Raw genomic sequence first — 25246 nt, 5'->3', positions numbered from 1 at the left:
TCATTCGTGACTATTTTTTGCATTTGAAGGGCATGGAAAAGTCATGTTACCCATTTTAGCATGTTAACCTACCTCGTCACTTGCCAAGTAAGCAGGTGAGTTAACTCGTTGAGTCAATACTGAGTTAACTTGATGACACATACAAAGAGTAATTATTGTCTTTAATTTCCACCAACACCCTACCAAACTTACACTGTTGATTCGATTGAGTCCCAAGCACACGTCTCGAATTAAAAGGGGACACACCCATGTGGGGTTTGAAGTAAAACAATCCTCAAACTTGTTTAACATATTCTTGCAAGCAATCTTCTCGAAGAACCCTTAAAAAGCAACAATGTCGGCTCCACCACCTTCACTGACTCTTTAAATTATGGTGAAGACATCAATTACAATGTGCTCCACTTAATCTTTTGTGATTGTGGTCTGAAGATTTCAGAAAACCAATCTGAAATGCAACGGTTGAAGGAGTAGCTCGGACAAGACTATATCGTGTGTAGGATTGACCACATCAGTCTCAATCACAAGTTGGATGACAATGATCAGAAGTTTAAAGTCGTTGATGTTGCGATGGGTGACACGATGGTGGGGATGCCCTTGTTGCTAGTGGTTGTGCTTTATTTTGTTCTTAAAATTGGGTGATGAGTGGATTTGAAACAATGGTAGATAAGAAGCTTATTAGTGCGTAGATTTTATGTTTTTTATTTTTATATTTAGTTTTTGGCGATATATGTAAAAGACATGTCTAACAGACATGAATTTTGAGAGTGAACTCCAACGATGAATGAAAGACTTGTCTAGGTGACATGCGTTTTGTAAGTTTAGGTGATGTAAACAACATACCTTATGCATATCCGACATAAATGTTATACCAAAACCATTATCCAAGTGAAGATTATCATCAAGGTTTTCCAAAAACCATTTCCAATATTATTTGTTCTCTACACAGACAATTGTCCATGCAATTGGGAATATGTGGTTATTGGAATCTTGACCTACAACACATATTAGCTCTCCAATACATAACCCCTTTAAGAAACATTCATCTAAATTTACAACCCTTATGAAACTACATCTCCATCCGTGCTTTAGCCCATCAAAACACAATTAAAACTTGATAAAATAATTCTTACCATATGGCATATAATTGACATCCATTTTGATTGTTGATCCTGGATTTGATCTTTTAATATCCTCACTATATGACTAGAGCTTGGCATAGTGCTCTACTAGTGCTCATTCAATCAGATCAATTGCATACTTCATTGCATTTCTACATTGTCCCGTACTCACATCTATACCAAATTTCTCTTAAACCTTATCCCTGAGTAGCCTGACACTAACCTTTTGTTTTTATAAGAACTGTGTTTGTAACGAGTACCTATCCAGGAATAGTTCATAATTGAACCTAACTTGAAGTTTCTTGCACAATTATACTCATTTATGAGACTTTTAATCTAGAAAGACTTATCCTCACTCATCCAAGAAGCCTATATTTTTAACTTGCACTTCTAAGAACAACATTTCACTAATAGTCTCTTACTATCATTTTTTTTTGTAACATAACTGATAACCATTTGCTACAACATAGTTGCACATCATATGTTTCAGTTGTTTAGGACTCACAAATCTCATGCCTAATGCATGTTTATGCTTTTTCCAATGAACATTCTCATTGTAAATAGATTGGTCAGCAGATATTACCTCATCCTCTTATGGTGGATCATATATCTCTTCATGAGATGGACTGTGGGGAGGGGGTGAGTTCCTCCTTCAGGGACAACTTACTCATATATTCATCATCTTTTGTCCTTTCATAGTAATGCACTCATCAGGTTCAGTGTCCACTTCCATGTGAATGTCATCATTTTTCTCACCTTGCAAATCCTCCCTTGCACCTTGGATATCATCCCTACCACCATGTAAATCCTACATGTCGATTCCATCATCCATATCCATACGACTTTGCACTTCTTCATTAACTCCATTTGCACCAGATAATTGGTCTAAATAATTGCAAAATTCTACTTGATATTCAAGAATCCATTGATGTACATTAACACCAAGATGATCCATATATACACTAATTACACAATCAGAAGCATACCCTACTTCAATAAGTTCCATGTAATCCATGTTGGTAGCGATTATCCTCATTTCATTAGGAAAGTCAATATCGGGCATGCAAAAGTACACATTTACACATCTCTCAACACTGAATCTTTCAAGGAGCTCCACAAATTCGTTCTTCTCTATTCCATCAAAATCAACATCATCACACCTTTACTCGAATCCATCTGAGTAACTAATAGGTGGAAACTGGTAAAAATTCCAGCAAAATGTAAATCGATCTTCATGAAAATGACCATAGCAACCACAAACTTCGCAGATTTGAGCGACGAACACTTGAAGAAAAGGGTAGGACCTAAGAACAGTTCAACAAAGGATTTGAATGAGGATGTTATAGAAGAAAGAGTTTGAAAGGGACAGTTGAGGGGTTTAAAATGTATGGTATGCCACATCAACTCATATACATGTGTCAATGATGTGTACTTAATTAATCTAATTGGATAATATGTGGAATTGGAAAATTGTTATGTGGGATGGGTTTCATTGGGTGACCCTCCATATTTCCAAAAGTGCCCTTTTAAAAAACAAAAAATAGAAGTACATGCCCTTCAAATGAAAAAAATAGTCACGATTGACCATTTCAAACATTATACATAACTTTGTTGGGATAGAGTGACAATAACCCTTCTTATTATTTAATACACTTAATGGTTCATATTATAAATCCACGGACATAATATATAGGTCCTATGTCTTTAATGTTATTGTATATAACCCAACGAAAGAAGGTGCTAAATATTATATCAAATTGTTTCGTATTTTTTTAAATATGTTTGTTGTTTGAATGTTTTTTATATAAGGAATAAAATGTTCTATGGTACAAATATTGGTTGAATTCTACAAATTATTAGATTTTTAAAATTAAAAAAATAAAAGCAAATATGTGAAATTGTATCCAAATCCGTATCCACAATTCGGATATCCAAAATTTCGGATATGGATTTGGATATTAAAATCAACTATCCGATATTCGGATATCCAGTTTTGAGCACCCATAGGTCGAGGCGGTACTGGAAATACCACCAATTTTTGAATCCTTCATCACTAGTTGTAGTTGGCTCGGGCCATTAGACCTTCCATGTTAGGTATTTCAAAATTTGTTTTACAATGTCACTAAGCATATATAGATTGTTAATACGTAAATGAATTGCAAGTGTTTTTATCATGTTATTTTAAAATAACACTTTGATAATATTATTTTAATCTAACAATCGTATGTGACATTCTTTTGCAAGGTGTTAAACTTACGTATGTGTGGATGTTCTTAACCGATTGCAACGGGTCTATCAACCCGTGACCTTTGTCTCCAATTTTGTATTCAATGTGCATGCAAGGAATTTATTCCCCTGCCACCTTTTTTTTAATGCGTGACGAATACATGTCTTTCTTTTTCCTTTTCCTTTTCCTTTTTCTTTTTTATTATTAGTTTTATTTAATATAATTTTGTATAAATTTATGAATATGAATATTCTACACATCACTCAATTCCAATGTGTTTTCTCTCAAAAAATTTATACTTTGCTCAAGTCCTTCATTTATTTTCAAGGGATTCCTGAGATAAAACTAAACAAATCGGCTCTAACCAAAGACATAAATCCATGCAATGTGGTTTTAGTCACCATATTCTATTTTTATTTTCCAAACTCCATAACTTCAAAATCTAAACCATAAGCAATACCAAAACTACCAACAGAACCAAAATTTTCTACAAAAATATTACTTGGTGCAATAATCTTACAACAAATTTAAGCTTTCTGAAGAAAATATGAGTTATAATCCATGTAATCCGTTTTCTTAATCTGAGTTATAATCCATGTAATTAGTTTTCTTAAAGGGTTCCAAAAACCTAATTTTAATATTCTCAACCCGAAATTCTCCAGTTCTATGATGCTCAAAACGTAGAATATGACAGTTATAGTGATGAGTCGGCTCTTGAAAGAAACAAAGAAGACGATGAGTTGCAACCTGTTGTTGAGAAAAAAAACGCAACAATACAAAACACTAGTAGTCAAAGAATTGGGTGGTACACAGAGAGTTGGCTTTGGTTGGGGCATATATCGATGTTTATGAAGATAAAGAATGCGAAAATCAACGAAGTTCGAATGCATTTTGGGAGCGGGTTCTAGAGTAGTATAATGTTCAACTGGGTGGTTTAGATTGGCCACGGCACCAAGTAAACTCAAAATGAAAAAACCTACAAAAGAAATGTAACGCTTTCAACCGCATCTACAACCGTAGGATGAACACTATGGCTAGTAGGAGATCTCAGGCTGATGTTTTAAAAGAATCACAAAGCCAATATCAGAGGAATATTAATCAGAAAGCTTTTCGACATGAAAAATATTAGGAGTGGTTGAAAGACCATGCAAAATGGGTGTTGGTAAAAAAAATTGGTGATGAGTCGACACCTCCATCTTAAAAACGAACCAAAACATCTTCATCCAACATCTACACTACATCTTCCCATGCATAGTATCTTCCTGGATTCCCTTAACAATAGTCGTTTAATCTTGAAAACTCACTGTCACGGAGAAAAAGAAAAGGAAAAAAGTGACATCAACATCATTAACACAAAATGAAATGTTCGATCTCATAAACGAAATTATCGACATTAACAAAGTAAATAGGACTGAGGCGGAACATAGACAATGATATCGGGAATAAAAATTATGAATTCTCCAAGCTAATGAATAATATAAAGCTCAATTGTTGGATCAGGACATGGAGAACCAATATATGCAATATTTTCTCAAACCACATGATCATTTTACTGGAGGTAGTTTGCGCACAGTGCTTGAAAGGAAACGACAAATTGCAACTAAATATGGTTGAGAGTTGTAGAAACCCGTGAAATTCAAAATGTACTTCAAAATAAATATAGCATCTTTTTATTTTTATTTTCATTTTCCAAAAGATTTTCTATATGTACGTTTGTTTCATTATATATATATATATATATATATATATATATATACACACACACACACACACAGTTGTTTCGTTTTCTTTGTATATTTCTTTTATGAAAAATGAATCCAAGTGTTCAGAAAATAGTAATGGAATGTAATCATGATAGCTCCTTATCTTATGATGAACTTATTGAAAGATCTATATGCCCAAGAGACATTATAAAATGATATTGCTATATAATATATGATCCCAAAGGGTCACACCAACAACAAATTGATACAATTAATTGTTTATTAGAAATTGATTTTAATAAATATTCATAAACTCTTATAACCAATTGGAAATTCTTTATTTTATGGAAATGTTAATTTTCAATGGCAAATAACATAATATGTCATAACGTATGATATATTAAGTCATGTAAATTATTTTAGACTAGAAAGACTCTTTTTCTTTACCTAGAAGTTAAAGCTTATATCTTATAAAGAGTTATAAGAATTTTATGAACTTCTCATCTCTTTTTATACAATAAAAAAGATAAACTAGTTTTTGGGAAACAAGACACACTCTTTTGAACATAATAAGGGAAAGTAAGCATGACTTACGAGGCATGAGACATGTAGGCCTTAGGGTATGAGATGATTAAAATGTTAAGAACTATTGGGTAATGATTTAGTTTTATGATGACTTTTATCTTTTCAAATTTTTTTGACCATCATTCATTTGATTCTTCATTGTCTAACAATGTTTTGTCACACAGTCTTCTAAACTCATATAAATTTTATTCTTCCATCGTATTCACCCACAGTTTCTTCTCGTGAACAGTCTTCAACATTATTTGATACAATGTTGTTAACATTGTATGATACACTCTTGTCAACGGCTTATGTCTGTTCGACCCATCCATCAAACACCTCCAAATACAAATGCACTGTAACACCTGGTTCCTGGTACGTATTTTAAATTAAGCATTTTGCATTTTGGTATGGGACTCGGTGAGTTGGTGGCCCAACTCATCGAGTATAAGCGAATTGGACACGGGATTTAAGTGGCTGACTCGGCGAGTCAGAGACCGGACTCGACGAGTCCGTGTTGTCTGGAAAAAAACCCTGATACGAAGGTTTGCACCCTATATAAACACCTTAACTTGGCCTCCCTTGTCCCTAACACTCTCCTAGAGTTGCATACTGAAACCCTAGCCGTATGTGTGCATGTTAAGGCTATTTTGGTGCTTTTGTTGACTTGTGAAGCTTGGAAGGAATAAGAGGAGCTTGAGTATTCGACTTGGGGCTTGTGGATCCAAAATTTTCATTCTATTTTCAGCATAATCAAGGTAAAATGCTCCTGCTTTGGTCTTTCATTTGGTTATTCATCTTTAGAATGTGGATCTTGGGTGAATTTAGGGCTTTTCAAGCCATTTTCGGATTTAAGGAGTGTTAGATGGACTCTAGCTTCAGATATGGGCCTTAAGAGGGGTCTCATGCCATAAAGGTGCCAACTTTAGGGCCATGAGAGCCCCATGCACATTGTAGGACACTTTATATGGATTTTTGAGCTAAAAACCCCCATGCATGTGCATCAAGTTTGGAACTTTACGTATAAAATGGACATTAGGAGGCCAAATCTATGGTTTTGGTGTGTTAGACCTCATTTGAATCGACTGTATGGAGTTGATCAAGATTGGACTCGACGAGTTGTTCTTGGCACTCGACGAGTCGGTGACCATTGTGCACCAAACCCTTCCTGTGAATGGGTAGATGATAGGAAGGAAGTTCCTTGTGGGTTTAGATGCGAAAAGGGACCTGGAAGCCATGGGACTCGGCGAGTGGTATGAGCAAACTCGACATGTCCATAGCAATCTCCCAATCTTTGAAGATGGACTCGACGAGTTGTTCATACAACTCGGCGAGTCATAGACTGGACAAGTTCGTAAGTTGGAGATGAACTCGACGAGTTCAAGAAGGAACTCGACGAGTCGGATGAATATGGTCCCGATGTTATAACTGAAGGAGAAACCATCGAGTTTCGCTAGATTGACCTTGTTTAGGGTTGTATGTGATGTGTGTTGACTTGAAGGTTGTTGTGTATGGATCGGGGAGTCGTAAGGAGTCGACTTGTGCGCCGAGGATAGTTCAGACACTGCACGACATTGAGGTGAGTTACCTTCCAGTAAGGGTGGGTCTAAGGCCACAATGCCGACCCACCAAAAAGGGGTATTTAGAAGATAATGGTCTTTGTGATAATTATATTGGTCTGTTTATGTGATTTATCTAGATTATATGTTATGTGTTTAGTAGGGATTAGTTTCCCTAACAATGGTCGTAGGACCCAAGGGTAGGTCAGTACACGGATATGTCTGATTGTATGCTTATATTTGTTGATTGCATGTTAGTAGTAGGGGGTGAAATAGTCCCCAGTTACCGGTTGAAAGATACCGATACTGATTACTAGTTGAAAGATACCGATGATGGTTACCGGTTGAAAGATACCGATGTTGGTTACCAGTTGAAAGATACCGATGAAGGTTACCAGTTGAACGATACCGATGAATGTTACCGGTTGAAAGACACCGACAATATTTTATGGTATGTGGTATGATGGGGGAACTCACTAAGCTTTGTGCTTACAATTTTGGTTTTGGGTTTCAGGTACCTCTTCGTCGAAGGGGAAAGAGCCGGCGGCATAACAGTGCATCACACACACATGTTCCGCAAGAAGTTTTTGGGACTGTACTCTGATTTTCAATACTTATGATGTTATGGTTCGAAATACAACATTATGATTTTGTAATGGATGTTTTATTAACAATATTTTGGTAAAAAGTTTGTTAAATGTGTTAAACAAAAAATGTAATTTTTGGTCTTGAAATTTGGGTCGTTAAATGCACAATCTCCTTAGTTTCAGTCATTACGTTTATGAGTCGATGAACATCTGCTTCATCTACAATATTCACAACATACACATAAATCGGCTGTTGAAATGACAATGATATATTACGATCGAACATATTAGCCCTAATTTTAACCAAATCAAACAATATTCGACGGTTAAAATTAGGCGTAAGTAGTAAGCATAGGTTGTTAAACTTTGGTATAACATATGTGTTAATTCTATCACTCAACTGTGTATCTATACTCAATTTAAAAGACTATAAACAAAAACAAAAACAAAAACAAAAACACAATACATGAAGTTTCGAACCATTGACAAAATGTTTACATAAGTGATGATGTGTAAAAGAAAAGAAAACAAGTTTACGTTCTAAAACATGATTAAAATCGACATAACATTTTAGAAATGAAAAGAAACTATGTTTAAATTATCGATCAACTACAGATTTTACGAAAACAAATTTCATATCAAATAGACATTAAACAGAAAAGAAATTCCGAAATGATTCTTAGATGGATTTATTGAAGGAGTCTATAGATTTTAGAATAGTTAACTTAATAAAAAAAGTTTAATAGAAAAAGTCGAAAATTGTGATTTTTAATACAAGTTTAATACTTAATTTTTTTTTATTACTTTGAGACATTTTTTCATACCATATTTCCCCCCCTATAATACTGAATAAATATGCATCTACATTTAATAATCGTGTTTTTTAAACTATTTAACAAGTTTAACGGTGTGAAATAAAAAAATAAAATTTGATGAATTATTTTGACTAAAAGCAAAAAAGTATTGATAAAAAGTTATAAAAATCTAACATATTATTGTTATTTCTTTCAAATCCGGAAATAAATTATATACTCTTATCAAAGTTTTATTTTCTATGTTATTTACTTACTTATATCTGTTTTTTCAATACAAACTTAAAAAACAAGTACTTTTTAGAAAACGATTATTATTGTTTTTTAATCCAATGATTAAGGCCCAAAACTTATTAGACGTGTCTCTCAAAGCCGACGATCCATCGATTCACTAACTAGCCAATGGAAATACTCTATTTTCCTCCATGCGGATCGCCAGCGTGTGGATCTCAGCCCTCAATCTTCCCCAATCTGACGGCTGAAAATACACTCTACAAAAACACAAAAATCTCTCCTCAACTATATATATAACACCCGGGTCAAATCAAAAATCATCAGTACATCTCAAATTCAAAACTTTTCAATTCCATTCCTACAGAGAGATTTACAGACATGTCTGGAAGAGGCAAGGGAGGAAAGGGGCTAGGAAAGGGAGGAGCAAAGCGTCATCGGAAGGTTCTTCGTGACAACATCCAGGGAATTACCAAACCGGCGATCCGGCGTTTGGCCAGACGTGGCGGCGTTAAGCGTATCAGCGGTCTGATCTACGAAGAAACTCGTGGTGTTCTCAAGATCTTTCTAGAAAACGTCATCCGTGATGCTGTTACCTACACTGAGCATGCTCGCAGGAAGACTGTCACCGCCATGGATGTCGTCTATGCCTTGAAACGCCAGGGACGTACCCTTTACGGTTTCGGTGGTTAGGGTTTTTATTTGGTTTAGGTATTTGTTGCCTTTTATGTACCGATTTAGATCTCTAGTGTTTAGATTTCAGTTCACCTTGTTGATGCTCAGTTATGTATGATATTCATTGCTATCGAAGCTTCATCGATTCAATATTAATCAAGATCTTAGCTTATTTTCGTATTTAGTTTATAGATTCACATCATTTTCCATCTTAAATTCAAAATTCTGGTCGACAGCTTATTTTTTTCATTTGTTATAAAATCTTTCATGATCTTGTCTTATGTGTGCTGATTTAGATTGGATTTTGTGAATAAATTTAGGTAAATTTGAATTGTAATTTGTGAATAGACGATGGGTTTTCAATGCACTATGTTTTTAATAAATCGTGAAAATCTCTTTCGCTCTCGTTTGAACCCCAAATGGTTTAGCTATTACTTACTACATTGAATTTCTTTGCATACTAAATGCTATACGAAAACATTTCATAGACATTCAAATAAGTATGCTGTCAATATCCATATCAATGTTGTTGGTTGAGCTACTTTCATTATACCAGACTTTATATTTTTGTGGAACATTGGAAAATTTATAAAAAAACAAGCAAAGATCTAAGATCAAAGTAGTTGTTAAATAAGTATTTTAGAGGAAATCAACTCGATTAATTATGTTATTAATCATTCTGTTTGTCAGCGAAAAGGTAAAATAATGTCTGGCAATCGTACCAACGATAACCACGTTTACTGGTTCTTCGCAATTTTTTTTCTTCTGGCAAATCATATAAGCTATATACATATAAAAGCCCAGTATGTTATTGGATAACTCTTCGTAATTTGGAAACTCTTCGACCTGCAATTTTGAAGTCAGATAAACACCGGGTCTTAATAAATACGGATGAATGGTGGATGAATTTTGGAAGAACCTTGAAGCTTCTGGCACCAAAAAGGCGCCACACCCTACAATTCCAAACAGTGGTAAAATGGAATGGTGAAGTAGTTGAAAGAATTTTCTCATGAGTACTTTGGAAACCTAGACACACTATCTTGAAAAAATTGGTAGAATTGGGGATGGAAAAATATGAAACCAATCCAACACCAGACCATGAACAACCAACTTGGGGTAAAATGGTCCAAGTGGCTGAAACCACACCAGGAACTATCAATTTGGGGTAAAACTAGTGAAGAAACCCCGCAAAAACGGGGTTCTAGGCCGTTGACTGTATGTAAAGGATGTGATTGGGTAAGAATATTGGAAAGTGCTGTTAGTGGATCCTCTACGGTTAGACATATAATCCACAATTGTTTCATTTATGTCATTTTAGGCTCCTCTATATCGAAGTAATTTACAAAGCTACCACCGAACATAAAAAACAAAACAGATTAAAAAAAAACAACTACGAATCCAACATCAGATATTGATGACTAGAAACCATTTAATGAATATACTATTCCACAGGATGTTTCTTAAGATCAAACTTTAATTGATTAAATTTTTTATAAAATACACAATTCAAATGTATTATTTGTTATTTATAACACTTAATTAAATGATATTAGGTTTGTATGGAAAAGTCAAAACTATGATTATAAATAAATCAAATTTAACGGTAAATTGTCAAAAGCAAAAATTCAAAAGCATAAAAATCAAAATACAACGGTTATTTTCATTGATTGTTACTACCTAAAACTTATGTTTTATACAATTAAAACTCCAACGGTTAGTTAATTATTGCTGAATATGTAAAGCATTATTACTTTTACCAAATATACAAATACTCTAATTCTTTAAAATTTATGTTTGATACATTTAAAACTCCAACGGTCAGTTAATTATTTCTGAATATGTAAAACATTATTACTTTTACAAAATATGCAAAATACTCTAGTTTTTAGCAAAATATGCAAAATGTTTACATTGGGACCATTATTGTAAATAGTTAAATAATTGAAGTACTAAATGTGTAATATATTGAGGCGATGGGTATTGTGGGCCGTGGAGGTGTAAAAAAGAAAATAAAAAAAAATTTAAAAGTTGTACAATAGAAATAATTCACTGTTCCTTAAGGAACAACAAACTAATATATATATATATATATATATATATATATATATATATATATATATATATATATATATATATATATATATATATATATATGGTTCTAAGTTTTTTTCCCGTTTCTGATTGGGATGTCAGGTTTACTTCCTGTTTTTGGTAGAAGTTCCATGAGGAACTAGGTATGCGGTTGCACTTTAGTACAACGTTCCATCCGCAGATCGATGGACAGAGTGAACGAACCATTCAGACCCTCGAAGATACGTTGAGGGCGTGCGTTATTAATTTCATAGGGAGTTGGGATTCCCACATGCCGCTTGCAGAGTTTGCCTATAACAACAACTATCATTCTTGTATTGGAGCCCCGCATTTTGAGCTGTTGTATGGTAGAAGATGTAGAACCCCAGTTTGTTGGGGTGAGATTGGAAACAGAGTGATGGGTCAGACGGAGGTAGTCTTGCAGACTATCAAAAAGATCCAGCAGATATGACAGCGCCTGCAGACCGCTCAGAGTCGACAAAAGAGTTACGCTGATACACGCCGATCAGATTTGGAGTTTCAGGTTGGTGACATGGTACTTCTGAAGGTCTCGCTATGGAAGGGCGTGATCCGTTTCAGGAAGAGGGGAACATTGGGTCCCCGTTATATTGGGCCATTCAAGATCATTGCTAGGGCTGGCAACGTGGCTTATAGGCTAGAGCTACCGGAGGAGCTCAACCGAATTCACAACACGTTCCATGTTTCGCAATTGCGAAAATGCGTTATGGACCAAGAGGCGATAGTATCACTGGATGATATTTAGGTCGATAAGCGCCTGAATTACGTGGAGAGGCCTGTAGCCATCTTGGAGAGGAAGAAGAAGATTTTGTGGAACAAAGAAATACCTTTGGTGAAGGTGCAGTGGGAACATCGGAGGGGATCCGAGTGGACATGGGAGCCGGAGGCGGAGATGCGCGAGCATTACCCGACATTGTTTGCTCCAGCACACTTCGAGGGCGAAGTCTAGTTCAAGTGGGGGAGAATTGTAACGCCCCGATTCTTAGGTATAGGTTTAAATGAAATCTATTTGGTTTCGAGACCTACTCGACGAGTTTGTTGCCCTACTCATCGAGTAAGAGCGAGGTGGGAATGCGTATTTAGTGGCCTACTCGCCGAGTCCATAAAGGGACTCGATGAGTAGGAGTTGGCAGATGAAACCCCAAATCCCGGGGTTTTACACCCTATTTAAGGAAGCATAAGCCTGCTTTGGCCTCTTTGCAGTCCATTGAGAGCTCAGAAAACCCTAATTCGTTGGTGCTTCATCCTCGTGTGTCTAAAGCTTTGGAGAGGGGATCTTTTGAGAAGAAGAGCTTGGAGGACAAAAGGCTAGGGGCAAGGAGGTGTGGGAAATTAGGAATCTACCTCAGATAGCATCATTTGGAGGTATCAAGTCATCACCTTTACTTCATTCTTCTTTAGACCTCTTTTGGTTGAAATCTAGGGTTTTATGGTTTGGTTGAAATGATAATGTGGGATATGAGCTAGATCTGAAGTTGTAACTTCAAATCTAGACCTTTCTTGGGTTCTAGAGTTAGAAAGCTATGAACTTAGCTATGTATGAAACCTTCCTTTAGTATGAAACCCCATTGTAAGCTTGTATTTGTCATTTAGAGCCTTTGTAGCCATGCATGCACGTAAAGTTTGCAACTTTACGTGAAATGCATGCCTTAGAAGCTTGGATCTGTAATTTGGAGCCACTACATGGCTTAAAAAGAGTATGTATGGCTTATGGACTGAAGGAACTCGGAGAATTGCAAGGACGAATCGACGAGTCATATGAAGATAGGCATGGACTCGACGAGTTGGATGAACAACTCGGCGAGTCAGATGAGTTTTCCCCAATTTATGTATGCATGTGTAATCGTCGAGTTGCAAGAAGGAAAACTCGACGAATAGCCTTAGAGTTTGATCATAAACCAAAGGAACTCGACGAGTCACTCCGTGACTCAGCGAGTGGACAAGTATTTCAAGGAACTCGACAAGTAGTCGAGGGTACTCGGCGAGTTAAGGTCAACATGGACTGTTGACCTTGACTGATGACTTTGATTTTGACCAGGGTTGATTAGTTGACTGTTGGGGTACCTTGGAAGGTGGGGAACTTATGAGTATGATTATATTATGGTAATAAGTGGTGGAGCTTTTGAAAGTGATCTGAGAGTTGGAGTTCATCTACCGAGTCGACATCTGCAAGGTGAGTTATCGTCACTATATCAATAAGGTCTACGACACCAAGGCCGACCCTTAAGTTGTTATTGTTATGATGTGCTACATATGGTTATGATATGTTAGATCGGAATCACGATAGACACTATATTATGCTCTTATGATCCGTAGGGATTGGTATGTTAGTGACTTGATAGGTCGGTACTCTAGTTACGGGGGATTTCTATGATCGATGATCAGTGAGATAGATATGTTTGATGTTTGTATATGCCAGTATATGATAGTTATGCGCACTTGGTTATTTGCTTGTTGGTTGGGTTGAGGCGGTCCTGCTTTGTGCTGAAGGCCAACATATCCTATGAGCGGTCCGGGGAGACTGTAGGCCTACGTGGCGGCCCAGTCATGCCGAAGGCTCATGACAGCTTCAGTTAGACTGTAGTCCCTGCCGGGCCGTCCAGTCAGGCCGATGGCCCAATATGCATGTTGATTATTATCTGTTGTTGATATGGTATTATCAGTGTGGTATTGGTATTTTGGGGGTAGCTCACTGAGCTCTCGAGCTTACAGTTTTCAGTTTAATGTTTCAGGTACTTCAGGAGATCATGGCAAGGCGAATGCGTGATCGTACCGCTCCTCATCCTTTTGATTTAGTTATTGGGACACTCTGATGAATAATGATTTAAAAACATTTTGTAAACAAATACTAATTAGTTTTATTTATGATTGGAAAAGTTTAAATTTAGCGTAAAATTTTTGAATGTTACACTTAACTTATAATTATATAACAATAATGAGTTCTAAAGTTCAAATAGAGTTTAGAAACTCAAAACTAAGTTAAAACTAATATCAATTTAGAGTAAATATGTTCAAAAAGTTGGAATCCACTATTATTAAGGTTTCAAAGCTCAAATATCACCATTAGAGTTGAAATCAATTTGAAACATGAAAAGTGAGAATGATTTCAGATTAGAGGAAAATTCTGAAATCATATAAAAAATCTATAATTTCAGATTAGAGGAAAATTCTAAATGCTAACTCGAATTTAGTGAAGAACACATGAGAGATTACCTTATAATGGTCTAAGAGTGTGGCGATCCCAATTATTCTTTTTCTAAATCTCTTTAAACTTTTTCTATTTCTCTTTCAAATAAAAAAAAATAACCATTTTCTCTATTCTTGATTTTGATTCAAAATGGGGAAGAGAGTACTGGCTAGCTTCTTAAGTTATACATGTTGTTAACTAACACCCTTAACTTTCTACTTTCTCAATATGGTCATTAATGATCATAAGTAGTCAGTCTCTTTGATATTTACATATTTAGCCCTTTTTAACAAAGTTTTTTTTTTTATAAATAATTTTGCCACAAAAGGAGTGAAAATACGTTAGGTCTTGATCAAATACTATTTTCTCTTAATTCATGAAATTCATCACAGTTTTACATTGTTTTAACCAAATTAACTAGTTAATCTTAATAATTTGTGATTTTTCCCTTTTAAACTAATACATGATATATTTTATTATTATATATTTTTATTTATCCATTTCACTTGTTATTTTATTATTTACCTATTTGTTTAATTAGTTATTTGTTATTTTTATTAATTTTTTTGATATTTATTTACTAAAAAAAAATCAAAATTCTAGGCCAACATTATAGATGTTATAACAGATCTAGCCACTAAACTATTTTTTGTACATGATTTAACATTAAATTCTCCTCCAATGTTAAAAAGTACCATTATAACATGATAATATAGGTTATATTGTTTACCTTGCTTATTAAAAAATATATTAAATATTAATTAGGTGGATAATGTTAAAGACTTGGGATGGTAATATACTATTCCAATGTATACATTTAGTCACAAAGCTATATTTTATACATAGTTTACCATTAAGCCCTCACCAACTGTTCAAAAACTAACATTATGACCAAATATTATAGGTAAATATTGATTTGAGATCATGAGATTGATCTAATACATAATTTCATACTTACCATAGAGGTAGATCAAACCCAAAACAAAATAAATTACAAGGTTACACACATACGTTTGCTTCGAGAGGATAAGCAAAATTGGATGTAAAGCACTTACCATAAAGTTAGAGCTCACCCCAAACCTTCTTCCATGGTTATCAAATGTTATGATTCGAGAGGATAAGCCATAATTTCATGGAGTTTTGGTTTTTTGCTAGCGTATGAGTAAGAGAACATCTCCCTATCTAATAAACAAAACCAACTGGACACGTGTCATTACAATCATCCATTTTTCGCCCTATGTTAAATTACTCTATTACCCCTTCAGCATCCTTTCACGTATCATTAGGTAATAGATAAAATAGGTAATTAGGTATGGAATTGAATTAGATTAGATTATATATGGAATATATGGAATATGGAATTTCACGTAGCATTACAAATTGAATATGGATGGAAATAATGATATTGTATCGAAATCTTTGGAATATTGAATCTGGAAATATCGATATTTTCTAATTTGAAATTTGAATATGGAATATCTGCTGTATACATTAAATCAATTCCGTTACATGCCCGATTAAGAGCATCTAAAAATGGTATGCATATCAATCAATTATTATGTGCATATCATACTATATCAATCATATTCCGCTTCAATTACTTAATTCAATCTTTACGACAGTCTATGCATCTCGATTCTGCTTCTTAATTTCGAATATTCAATCAGCAACTTCAATCTTTCGGTGAGTTTCTCATGATTATATATGATTGCTTCTCAATGTTTGTGTTAATCGTATAATTGAATTTTTTTTTCTTCTTCTGCGACTTCAATTTTGCTTCTCATTGAATTTGTTAATCAAGGTTTCTATTTATCTTTGATTCAGAAGTTGTTTATTAATTATTTTCTATCTTAAATTCTTTATTCGATCCACTCAATTGATCATCAATGTGTATGTGTATGTGTAAAAATAAGCTTCTCTTACGTATGTCTGTGTTAATCATCACAAACATTGATCACATGTACTGTTTGAATGGATTGCTATTATCTTTGTAGTTCCAATTTCGATTTTCTGCATTCTTTAACTATGAAGAAGAGCAAATTGGACTAATATACCCCTACCACGGCCTGCAATTTTTTTAATTTAATTTTTATTTTATGTAAGCCCTGTTTCTCAATGTCCTTTGCTGCTGTTGATACTTACTTTTATATTGCTAAAATACCCTTTTTACCCTTTATTTATATTTGATCATATTATACGGCTTTTTAATCGTAAAGGCCAAATTTATCTTTGTTGTTCTGTATTCAATTTCGATTTTCTGCATTTTTTGGTTATGTTTGTATACTCAATTTGTTGTTATACATTTGTAAAATTCCGTATTTACCCTTGGTATCAACATCAAGATCAATTTTCGTTATTTTAGTTTTCACTTATTTACCTGTTATAACATGCTTCTTTCAAACAAGTAATTATAACAAAACAGTTAGCATTTCTTTTTCTGTCAAATTTCTATAAAACACCTATATAAATTTTGAATCACACTTTGCACTTTCTGTTTTATGGCTGTTTATAGCATTTAACGTTTGTTTTCTGTCTAATTTAATGTAATTTTTTTTTTTTAACTTGCAAGGTACAATGGAACATATTACTCCTATAAAGGAAATTGACTCAATCAAGGACAATGCTATAATCTGTAATTTATCATCTTTTAGTTTAATTTTCTAAATATATGTGTGGTTGTCTATGTGTGTGTATCTCTTTAAAAATTCTGCAATTTCATCATTTTATGACCCCCATTTGCGAAGTTGAGTATTTATTTCCAAAAATGCGAAACTCCAGGGATAATATTTGAAAATTTCTGTTTTCTTCCCCAATTCGCATTCTACTGTGAAATACTTCGCATCTTCATTCTTACACCCTTCGCATCCCTTCGCATTAATCACCTTCGCATTTTAACCTAATTAATCAAATGCAAACCACAAAATTTTCATTACAGATGCGAACACAGTTTAGTTCTTGAACTCTAAACTTGCGAAATCAAAAATTCATATGTTGAACCCATATGCGAATATTAACCCAATTGACTTCAAATTGATTCACAGATGTAAACACTCGATTGTTTTACTTTCGCAAAATGAGCATCAACAACTCCACAATCGAGTTTTTAAATTCTTGCAAACAACAATTTCACAATCCTTGACTTCGCGTTTTTCTTCACGAATCATCCCTCAATCATCAATCCAATTGCGAATCAAAACTCATATGTTCTTGCTTTATCGATTCATCGACTACACTCATACAAATGCGAACAATACTCAATTTCAAAATCGATTGAAACTTATAGCAAAGCTAAATCCAACTTCGCATTCAAAGCACACAAGTGTTATTGATTGCATTCATGAAATACTAACAAGATAATATATTATAATACAAATATACATATTTTAGGTGGTGAAATCGTAACAGCCTAACAATTTGGTATGCAACTTTATTAAATCAATAAAAAAAGTTATGCAAATTGGAAAAATAAATAAAAATATATCTTTTGTTGTTTTAATTAAGGAAATAAATATTTTATATGAATACTCACCTGGAAAAACGCATATTATAATTGTCTAATTTAATCGTAACAGCCTACCAATGTACTTTCTTCTTCACTGTTTGATTGTTTTTTTCTGTGTGCTGATTATAATTGTCTAATTTAATGTAATTTTTTTTTTAACTTGCAAGGTACAATGGAACATATTACTCCTATAAAGGAAATTGACTCAATCAAGGACAATGCTATAATCTGTAATTTATCATCTTTTAGTTTAATTTTCTAAATATATGTGTGGTTGTCTATGTGTGTGTATCTCTTTAAAAATTCTGCAATTTCATCATTTTATGACCCCCATTTGCGAAGTTGAGTATTTATTTCCAAAAATGCGAAACTCCAGGGACAATATTTGAAAATTTCTGTTTTCTTCCACAATTAGCATTCTACTGTGAAATACTTCGCATCTTCATTCTTACACCCTTCGCATCCCTTCGCATTAATCACCTTCGCATTTTAACCTAATTAATCAAATGCGAACCACAAAATTTTCATTCCAGATGCGAACACAGTTTAGTTCTTGAACTCTAAACTTGCGAAATCAAAAATTCATATGTTGAACCCATATGCGAATATTAACCCAATTGACTTCAAATTGATTCACAGATGCAAACACTCGATTGTTTTACTTCGCATCCCTTCGCATTAATCACCTTCTAACATTGAAGACTTGTTTGAACCTTTGGAGGTACTTTACATTATTTTTAAAATTGTTAGTTTAATGCACTTATGTTTTTAAATTTTAAATGTTTTTTCATATTTAGAGTATATTGTTATAACTAAACTAATATACACTTTCGCAAAATAACATTTATTAACAATGAGCATTATTTTAATATCCAGGAAAAGACAGTCATTATTGTTGGTACTGTTAAGGGAATACGTCATTATCCAAGGTTGGTTTGTTTCTCAAACATCCCGTGTTTTCACATGGCCAATTGTATGTTGCTTTATCTAGAGTCCAAAGTAGGGACGGATTAAAATTGTTAATTTTAGATAAGGATGGTAGTCTCACAAATAAAACTTCCAATGTCGTTTATAAGGAAGTTTTTGGGAATTTATAAACAATGCTTTTCTACCATCTTTTATTTACTTTTCTACCATTTTTTATTTACTTTTCTTGTATCGTACTTCATCTATCATATTAATTAATTAATTTTTACAACTTTATTGTATTTGAGTTATTCATATTAATGCTAATATCACTATTCTTCATTTTTTCTAAACTTTCATATCTTTTTTTTTTGTTACAAATTAAAAACTATAATTATATTTCAATTTATCACCCGTGGATTTCCACGGGTTTAAACCTAGTAAAGGAATAAGACATTGCTAGAATCATGTTCGTTCAAATTGGGGTACAAATGATGCTTGTTAGATGGCTTACATGTTGGATATATGTCCATAATTACATATTATATTCATCTCAACCATGTAATACCAAATCAATATTTATCTACAATACCTATTAAGAATGATAGTTTTTGAACAGTTAAAAATAATTTAATGGTAAATCATATATATTTTTATGTGTACATATCATAGTATATTACCCTCCCAAGTCAATAACTCTATCCACATAATCAACATTTAATAAGTTTGTCCAAATAAACAAGACAACTTACCAAACCTACTCGGTTTTGAACAACTGAAGAGAGCTTAATGGTAAATCATATACAAAAATATAGTTTAACAAGATTGTCCAAATTTATTATATTTTTAAATTATTAACCCAATAGAAAAATAAATAACAACACTATATTTTATTGGACACGTCTGTGATAAATCAACAATACTAACTTCCACCATATATATGTTATTTTCTTTGAAACAAAATAAAATTCCTCCAACCATTTGGGCCTACTGATGGGCCATTTTGCACTGAGCATTTTGGAACCTGTAATGGATTAGTAACAGTTGCTGGCCTGTCTTGGCTCAATGTCGACCGGTTAACAAAGCAATTTGCCATCTGTGATTCATTGAATGAGATACTGACCATTTACGACATTCTTATAATCATTGAGAAAATTGCAAGCGAACTTTTTATTTTTCTTTTGTTTTTAAAGTTATTTTAGATAACATATTTTAATTCAAAAACAGTATTTAAGAAATTATTTTAAAAGTTCATAAGTAAAAAAATCTAACTATAAAAAAAAGTTTCTAGAGGACGTAGTCATAGGCCCTCATTTGATTGAAAAAATATTTACGATTTGAAAAGTATGTTTTCTAGAATGAAAATTAAATAATAATAATAATACATTTTTTTTTGTACAATTTGCCTTAAATAACATACCTTTGTAATTGTTCACTTTTAATTTTTCTTAGGAGCGAGTATGGTGGGATTTGATGCAGTATCTGATCAAAACCGAACCAAAACCGCAGATATAATTTTTTTTGATTTTCAAAACTGAAACCGTACTAAACCGATTGGTTGCAGTTTTTTGTTTTTGGTTTTAACTAATGCGTTTCGGCTTTTTTAAACCACAACTACAAAATTTTATACTAAAAAAAAGTTTTGGTCTCCTAAATTAACATAGAATCCAACTTGGCAAATCGATCGATACATTATAAGCAGAGAGTAAACCACAACTAAAAATCAAGAAAACTAAGATAAAGTGATTTTCATATGTTCCCATACTGCTATATTTGTGATAAAATTACACAAATTTGTATATAATATCTGTAAATTAAATACGTTTATAAGCAATCAACAAATCCTTGTTTAATTTGTAAAAGAAAAACCGAATCGAAATTTCAGGTTTTGAAAAAATAGAAACCAAACCATGGGTTTTGTGTTCGGTTATGTTTTTTTGTGGTTCGGGTTTTACACCCCTATCTTTTCTCATAATCCTTTGAGGTACGCAAACTACAAACACAGTATTGAAACTCAATATAACGAGATTTTAAAACTAAAACTAAAACCCTAAAAGCTAAAACCGACATCGAAATACGGACCATATAGAGACGATTTTTGCAAATGAAATGTGTGGCTATAAATATATTTAGCTTTACGAGTATCATAAGGTTACACGTTATGCCAATTGAATTTTGATATATTTTCTACTAACAAATCGTATTTAATGTTGGTTACATCATGGATTATGTAATTGCTCATCTCTTCGATGATGTGTTTTTGATTTTGTCAAATTTATTGGTCAAACAGTTTATAAAAGTACAAATTATTGATTTCTAGAAACGTTTATTTCATGTTTATTTTTTAATATTAATAGAAAAAGTCATTGTATAAAAATTAAAAAGTTATATATCCTAAAACATGAAAGTGTATGATTGATTGCAATATTGCCCAATTTGAAAAATAATTAGAACGATCTTATTGGACTTGGACAATTGTAAGTGAACTGCTGCTAAGAACGTTCACATATAGAGATTGGATGAGCTAATGATAACTGTTGGAAACTTGAAACGCATACTTTCTCAAATTCTCTCAACAACGTTAATCTTGAAAAGATCTTTCAAAAAGATATTTAATAAGACAACCCATTTCGACTCATCATGTTTTGATTCTTTGTTTTGATTTGATTGCTCATAATTTTTATTCATTGTTTTGTCATCATAATCATAATAACGTAATCATTAGTAGAAGAGCCCGTTAAGAATACCCATGGTGTGAAATCTTAGATTTCTAACTCTCTTTGGATTGTGTTCCTAGTATATCTATTATTTTGGAAGACATATTCTGTTGGAATGGATATTTCTACCCTCGTTGATGACTTTCTAAACACATATTGCTTTAGATGCAACACCCGAAAAATTCAAGCCAATTTAAACTTTTAAAAACATTTCAATTCCATTAACTATTACAAACTTGTTTTCAAAATGTATCATATCAGAGTATCCCAGAAACAAAGTCATAAAAAATGAGGAGCAGTACGATCACGTATTTGCCTTGCCACGATCCCCTGAAGTACCTGAAACAATAAACTGAAACTGTAAGCCTGAAAGCTTAGTGAGTTGCCCCCAAAATACCGATACACATACAGTCCACATAGCAATATCAACATTAACATATCATATCAATCAAAATAGAACAACATTCACTGGGTCCACAACTTTTCAAGTTGGACTATCCCCTAGGCCCTTAGTACGAGTCTGGAATGCCTACCGGCCCCTCAGGTCATATCTGGAATGCCATAGAGCCCTCAGTACGAGTCTGGAATGCCTACCAGGCCCTCAGCTTGTATCTGGAATGCTCCCGAGTCCTCAGTAGGAGTCTAGAATGCCTACCGGGCCCTCAGCTTATATCTAGAATACTCTAGGGTTTGTTGGCTACCCATGGAGCAGTACAACCTCAACCCATCCCACATAACATGTTGACATGTATCATGATTAATGCACATACAGATAATCATACAGTATCACAGGCAATCCTATAGATCTACCCGACTAGCATATCAACTGGCATTCATTACTAACTCAACTCAACATATCAATAACTACTAGGATATTAAATCCAATGGGACGACCTTGGTGCCTTAGACCCCTTAGTATAGTGAGGATAACTCACCTGCAACTGCCGAACCAAATCACAAGAGCACAATCGAAGCACCGCGTTAAACTCCAACACCTATATCCATCAATAACCATTGACATAAATATCCAATTTACCATAATACCCCTGAAGGTCAAAGTCAAAGTCCTTAATCAAAGTTAACCTTCCTGATGGACTCTACTCGCCGAGTCAACCCGTCGACTCGCCAAGTTCTCATATTCAGAAAACTCTCATAGCACGAATTAACTCGCCGAGTCGCCCCAAGACTCGTCGAGTCCAACGATCTCTAATTTACATCATGACCAACTCACTGAGTCCCCAACCGAATCACTAATCCAAGGCTTTAACTGAAAGAGGTTAGGTTCTGCGAGCAGACTCGCCGAGTCCAAGAACAGACTCGCCGAGTTCAGGATAATCTTCAATAGACTCGCCGAGTTGTTCTTCCAACTCGTCGAGTCCAAGCTCATCATCATAATACTCGCCGAGTTACTACGCGACTCAATGTCCGATCTCTAGCCCGACTTACTGAGTCCATACGTGCATTCCCATAATCTTGAGTTAAAAAGCTACTCCTTTGCTCCAAACAATAGATCTGGGTCTCTAAGGTCCATTAGCAACATAAAGTTGCTACCTTTACGTGCTTCTTGCCCCATAATACCAAAAACCAAGCTAGAAAGGGACTTAACTCTTGGGGAAAGGCTTTTGCATAACAACTAGAAAGGCTTTCTGCATCAATGATCCATACATAACTCAGATCTGGAGTTTCAACTCCAGATCTAACTCATGCTTCAAGATCTCATCAATATTTCTCCAACCAAACCCTAAAACTCCATGAAAAATGGAACTAGAAAGGAGAAGGCCAGGGATAATGATTCCTTACCTCCAAAATGACTTCCTACTGAAGTTTAATCCAGATCTCTTCAAGTCTCCTTGATCCAAGCTTCTTGATCTTCAAGATCCCCTCACAAATCACACCAATTTGCTTCCAAGTCTTCTCATTAACGAAATTAGGGCTTCTAGTTCTCAAAAGGGTAGCAAAGAGGCTGAGGATGGGTTACAATGTGCTTTATATAGGGCACAACCCCCATGAATAGGGTTTTCTCCCTTCAACACCAACTCATCGAGTACAAGCCGCCGACTCGGCGAGTTGGCCACTTAAACCAGCGACAATTCCCCCTCTGACTCGACGAGTAAGCATGCCTACTCGTCGAGTCCTTTTCCTTAATTTACAATTCAAGCCCTTCAACAACACCTCTGGAATTTGGGGTGTTACAACTCTCCCCCACTTAAATTAGACTTCATCCTCGAAGCCTACTGCAGTATACGCTTCAGAACAAACCCTTTCACTGCACACTTCGATTTCTCAATCAACTCATGCTCTTACAAACCCTACTTCTGTATCTCTCTTAAAATGGCTTAATCGCACATGGCATCCTTTCCACTACTCTAAGCCAACCATTGGTCTTTCAACTCCATAGCACCACATATCAGTCACATATCACCCGATGATACCATCCCTTCAAATCAGGAACACACCTTTGCGCCCTGCGCATGCTAGATACCACAAACACCAACTGAGCTCTGTTAAGACACTAATCCATCTTCCTTCGCCCAAGATTGGCGATAACCCTAATAACTTGCAACCTGGAATGAACCGTGTTTTCCCTTCTGATTCTATACCTCACGTGCTGACAGGATATCACATCCTTCAACCCCCATAACCCATCAACCAAACATCTCGCACAACCACTTGTACCTGGCCCAATCAGCCTCGGGTTAGAATACCAGGCACACCTATAATGGGTCGAGACTACTCCCAAGTCTGTTAACCTGCTGTCTCACCTTTCTCTGTCCGGATCTTCAATCTCTAACCACTATCCTCCTCCTCTTCCAAGGAGACTGAAAACATGTCTGCGCATCATCCAACATTGCCACAACCTCAACGGGCATCCTACCCGTACGTGCTTCCATATATCTGGTACAACCCCAATGATTACTATTAATAACTGAAGTACTTTCGATCATCTATTTGTTGGATCAATGTCTAAGTCCATAACTATAATTGGTAAGACTTAACCCGACTCGGCATGGTCCATTTGGGTTGCATGGCATCATGCATTTGGATAGAGTATAATGAGAGAAATAACACTTAAGGTTTGTTAATATATTGTAAGTTCTAATATATTAATAAGATTATTTAATTAGTATTGATCAAGAATTAATCTAGGATTAATTAAGTGATCAAAAGAAGACTAATTAAATATATGGGTTGATTGTGTAAATCATCCATACTTATATAGTGGGCTAATGCTCCATGGATTGTCAAGTTGGTCTAAAAACCCATAAGATGCTCCATGGTGTATTTGTACCCATGGATCATGGAAATGAAAGGCCATGACAACTAGGGTTTACATGGTGTAACCCTAACT

General features: G+C 34.4%; 1 protein-coding gene across 1 annotated transcript; it reads left to right on the top strand.

Moving 5' to 3' along the window:
- The first annotated feature begins 9106 nt into the window (after window positions 1–9106).
- Window positions 9107–9660, top strand: LOC145006520 (histone H4). Its single transcript, XM_078965602.1, has one exon. The coding sequence runs from the start codon at window positions 9183–9185 to the stop codon at window positions 9492–9494; it is 312 nt and encodes a 103-aa protein (XP_078821728.1). The 5' UTR covers window positions 9107–9182; the 3' UTR covers window positions 9495–9660.
- Window positions 9661–25246: the final 15586 nt, after the last annotated feature.

This window comes from Lactuca saligna, chromosome 7 (assembly GCF_052625555.1).
Source record: "Lactuca saligna cultivar CGN05327 chromosome 7, ASM5262555v1, whole genome shotgun sequence".
NCBI lineage: Eukaryota > Viridiplantae > Streptophyta > Magnoliopsida > Asterales > Asteraceae > Lactuca > Lactuca saligna.
This window is presented reverse-complemented; position numbering and strand designations above follow the sequence as displayed.

Bases quoted from the DNA above. Each gene is read 5' to 3' on its own strand.
- LOC145006520 (XM_078965602.1), top strand. From the start codon at position 9,183: ATGTCTGGAAGAGGCAAGGGAGGAAAGGGGCTAGGAAAGGGAGGAGCA.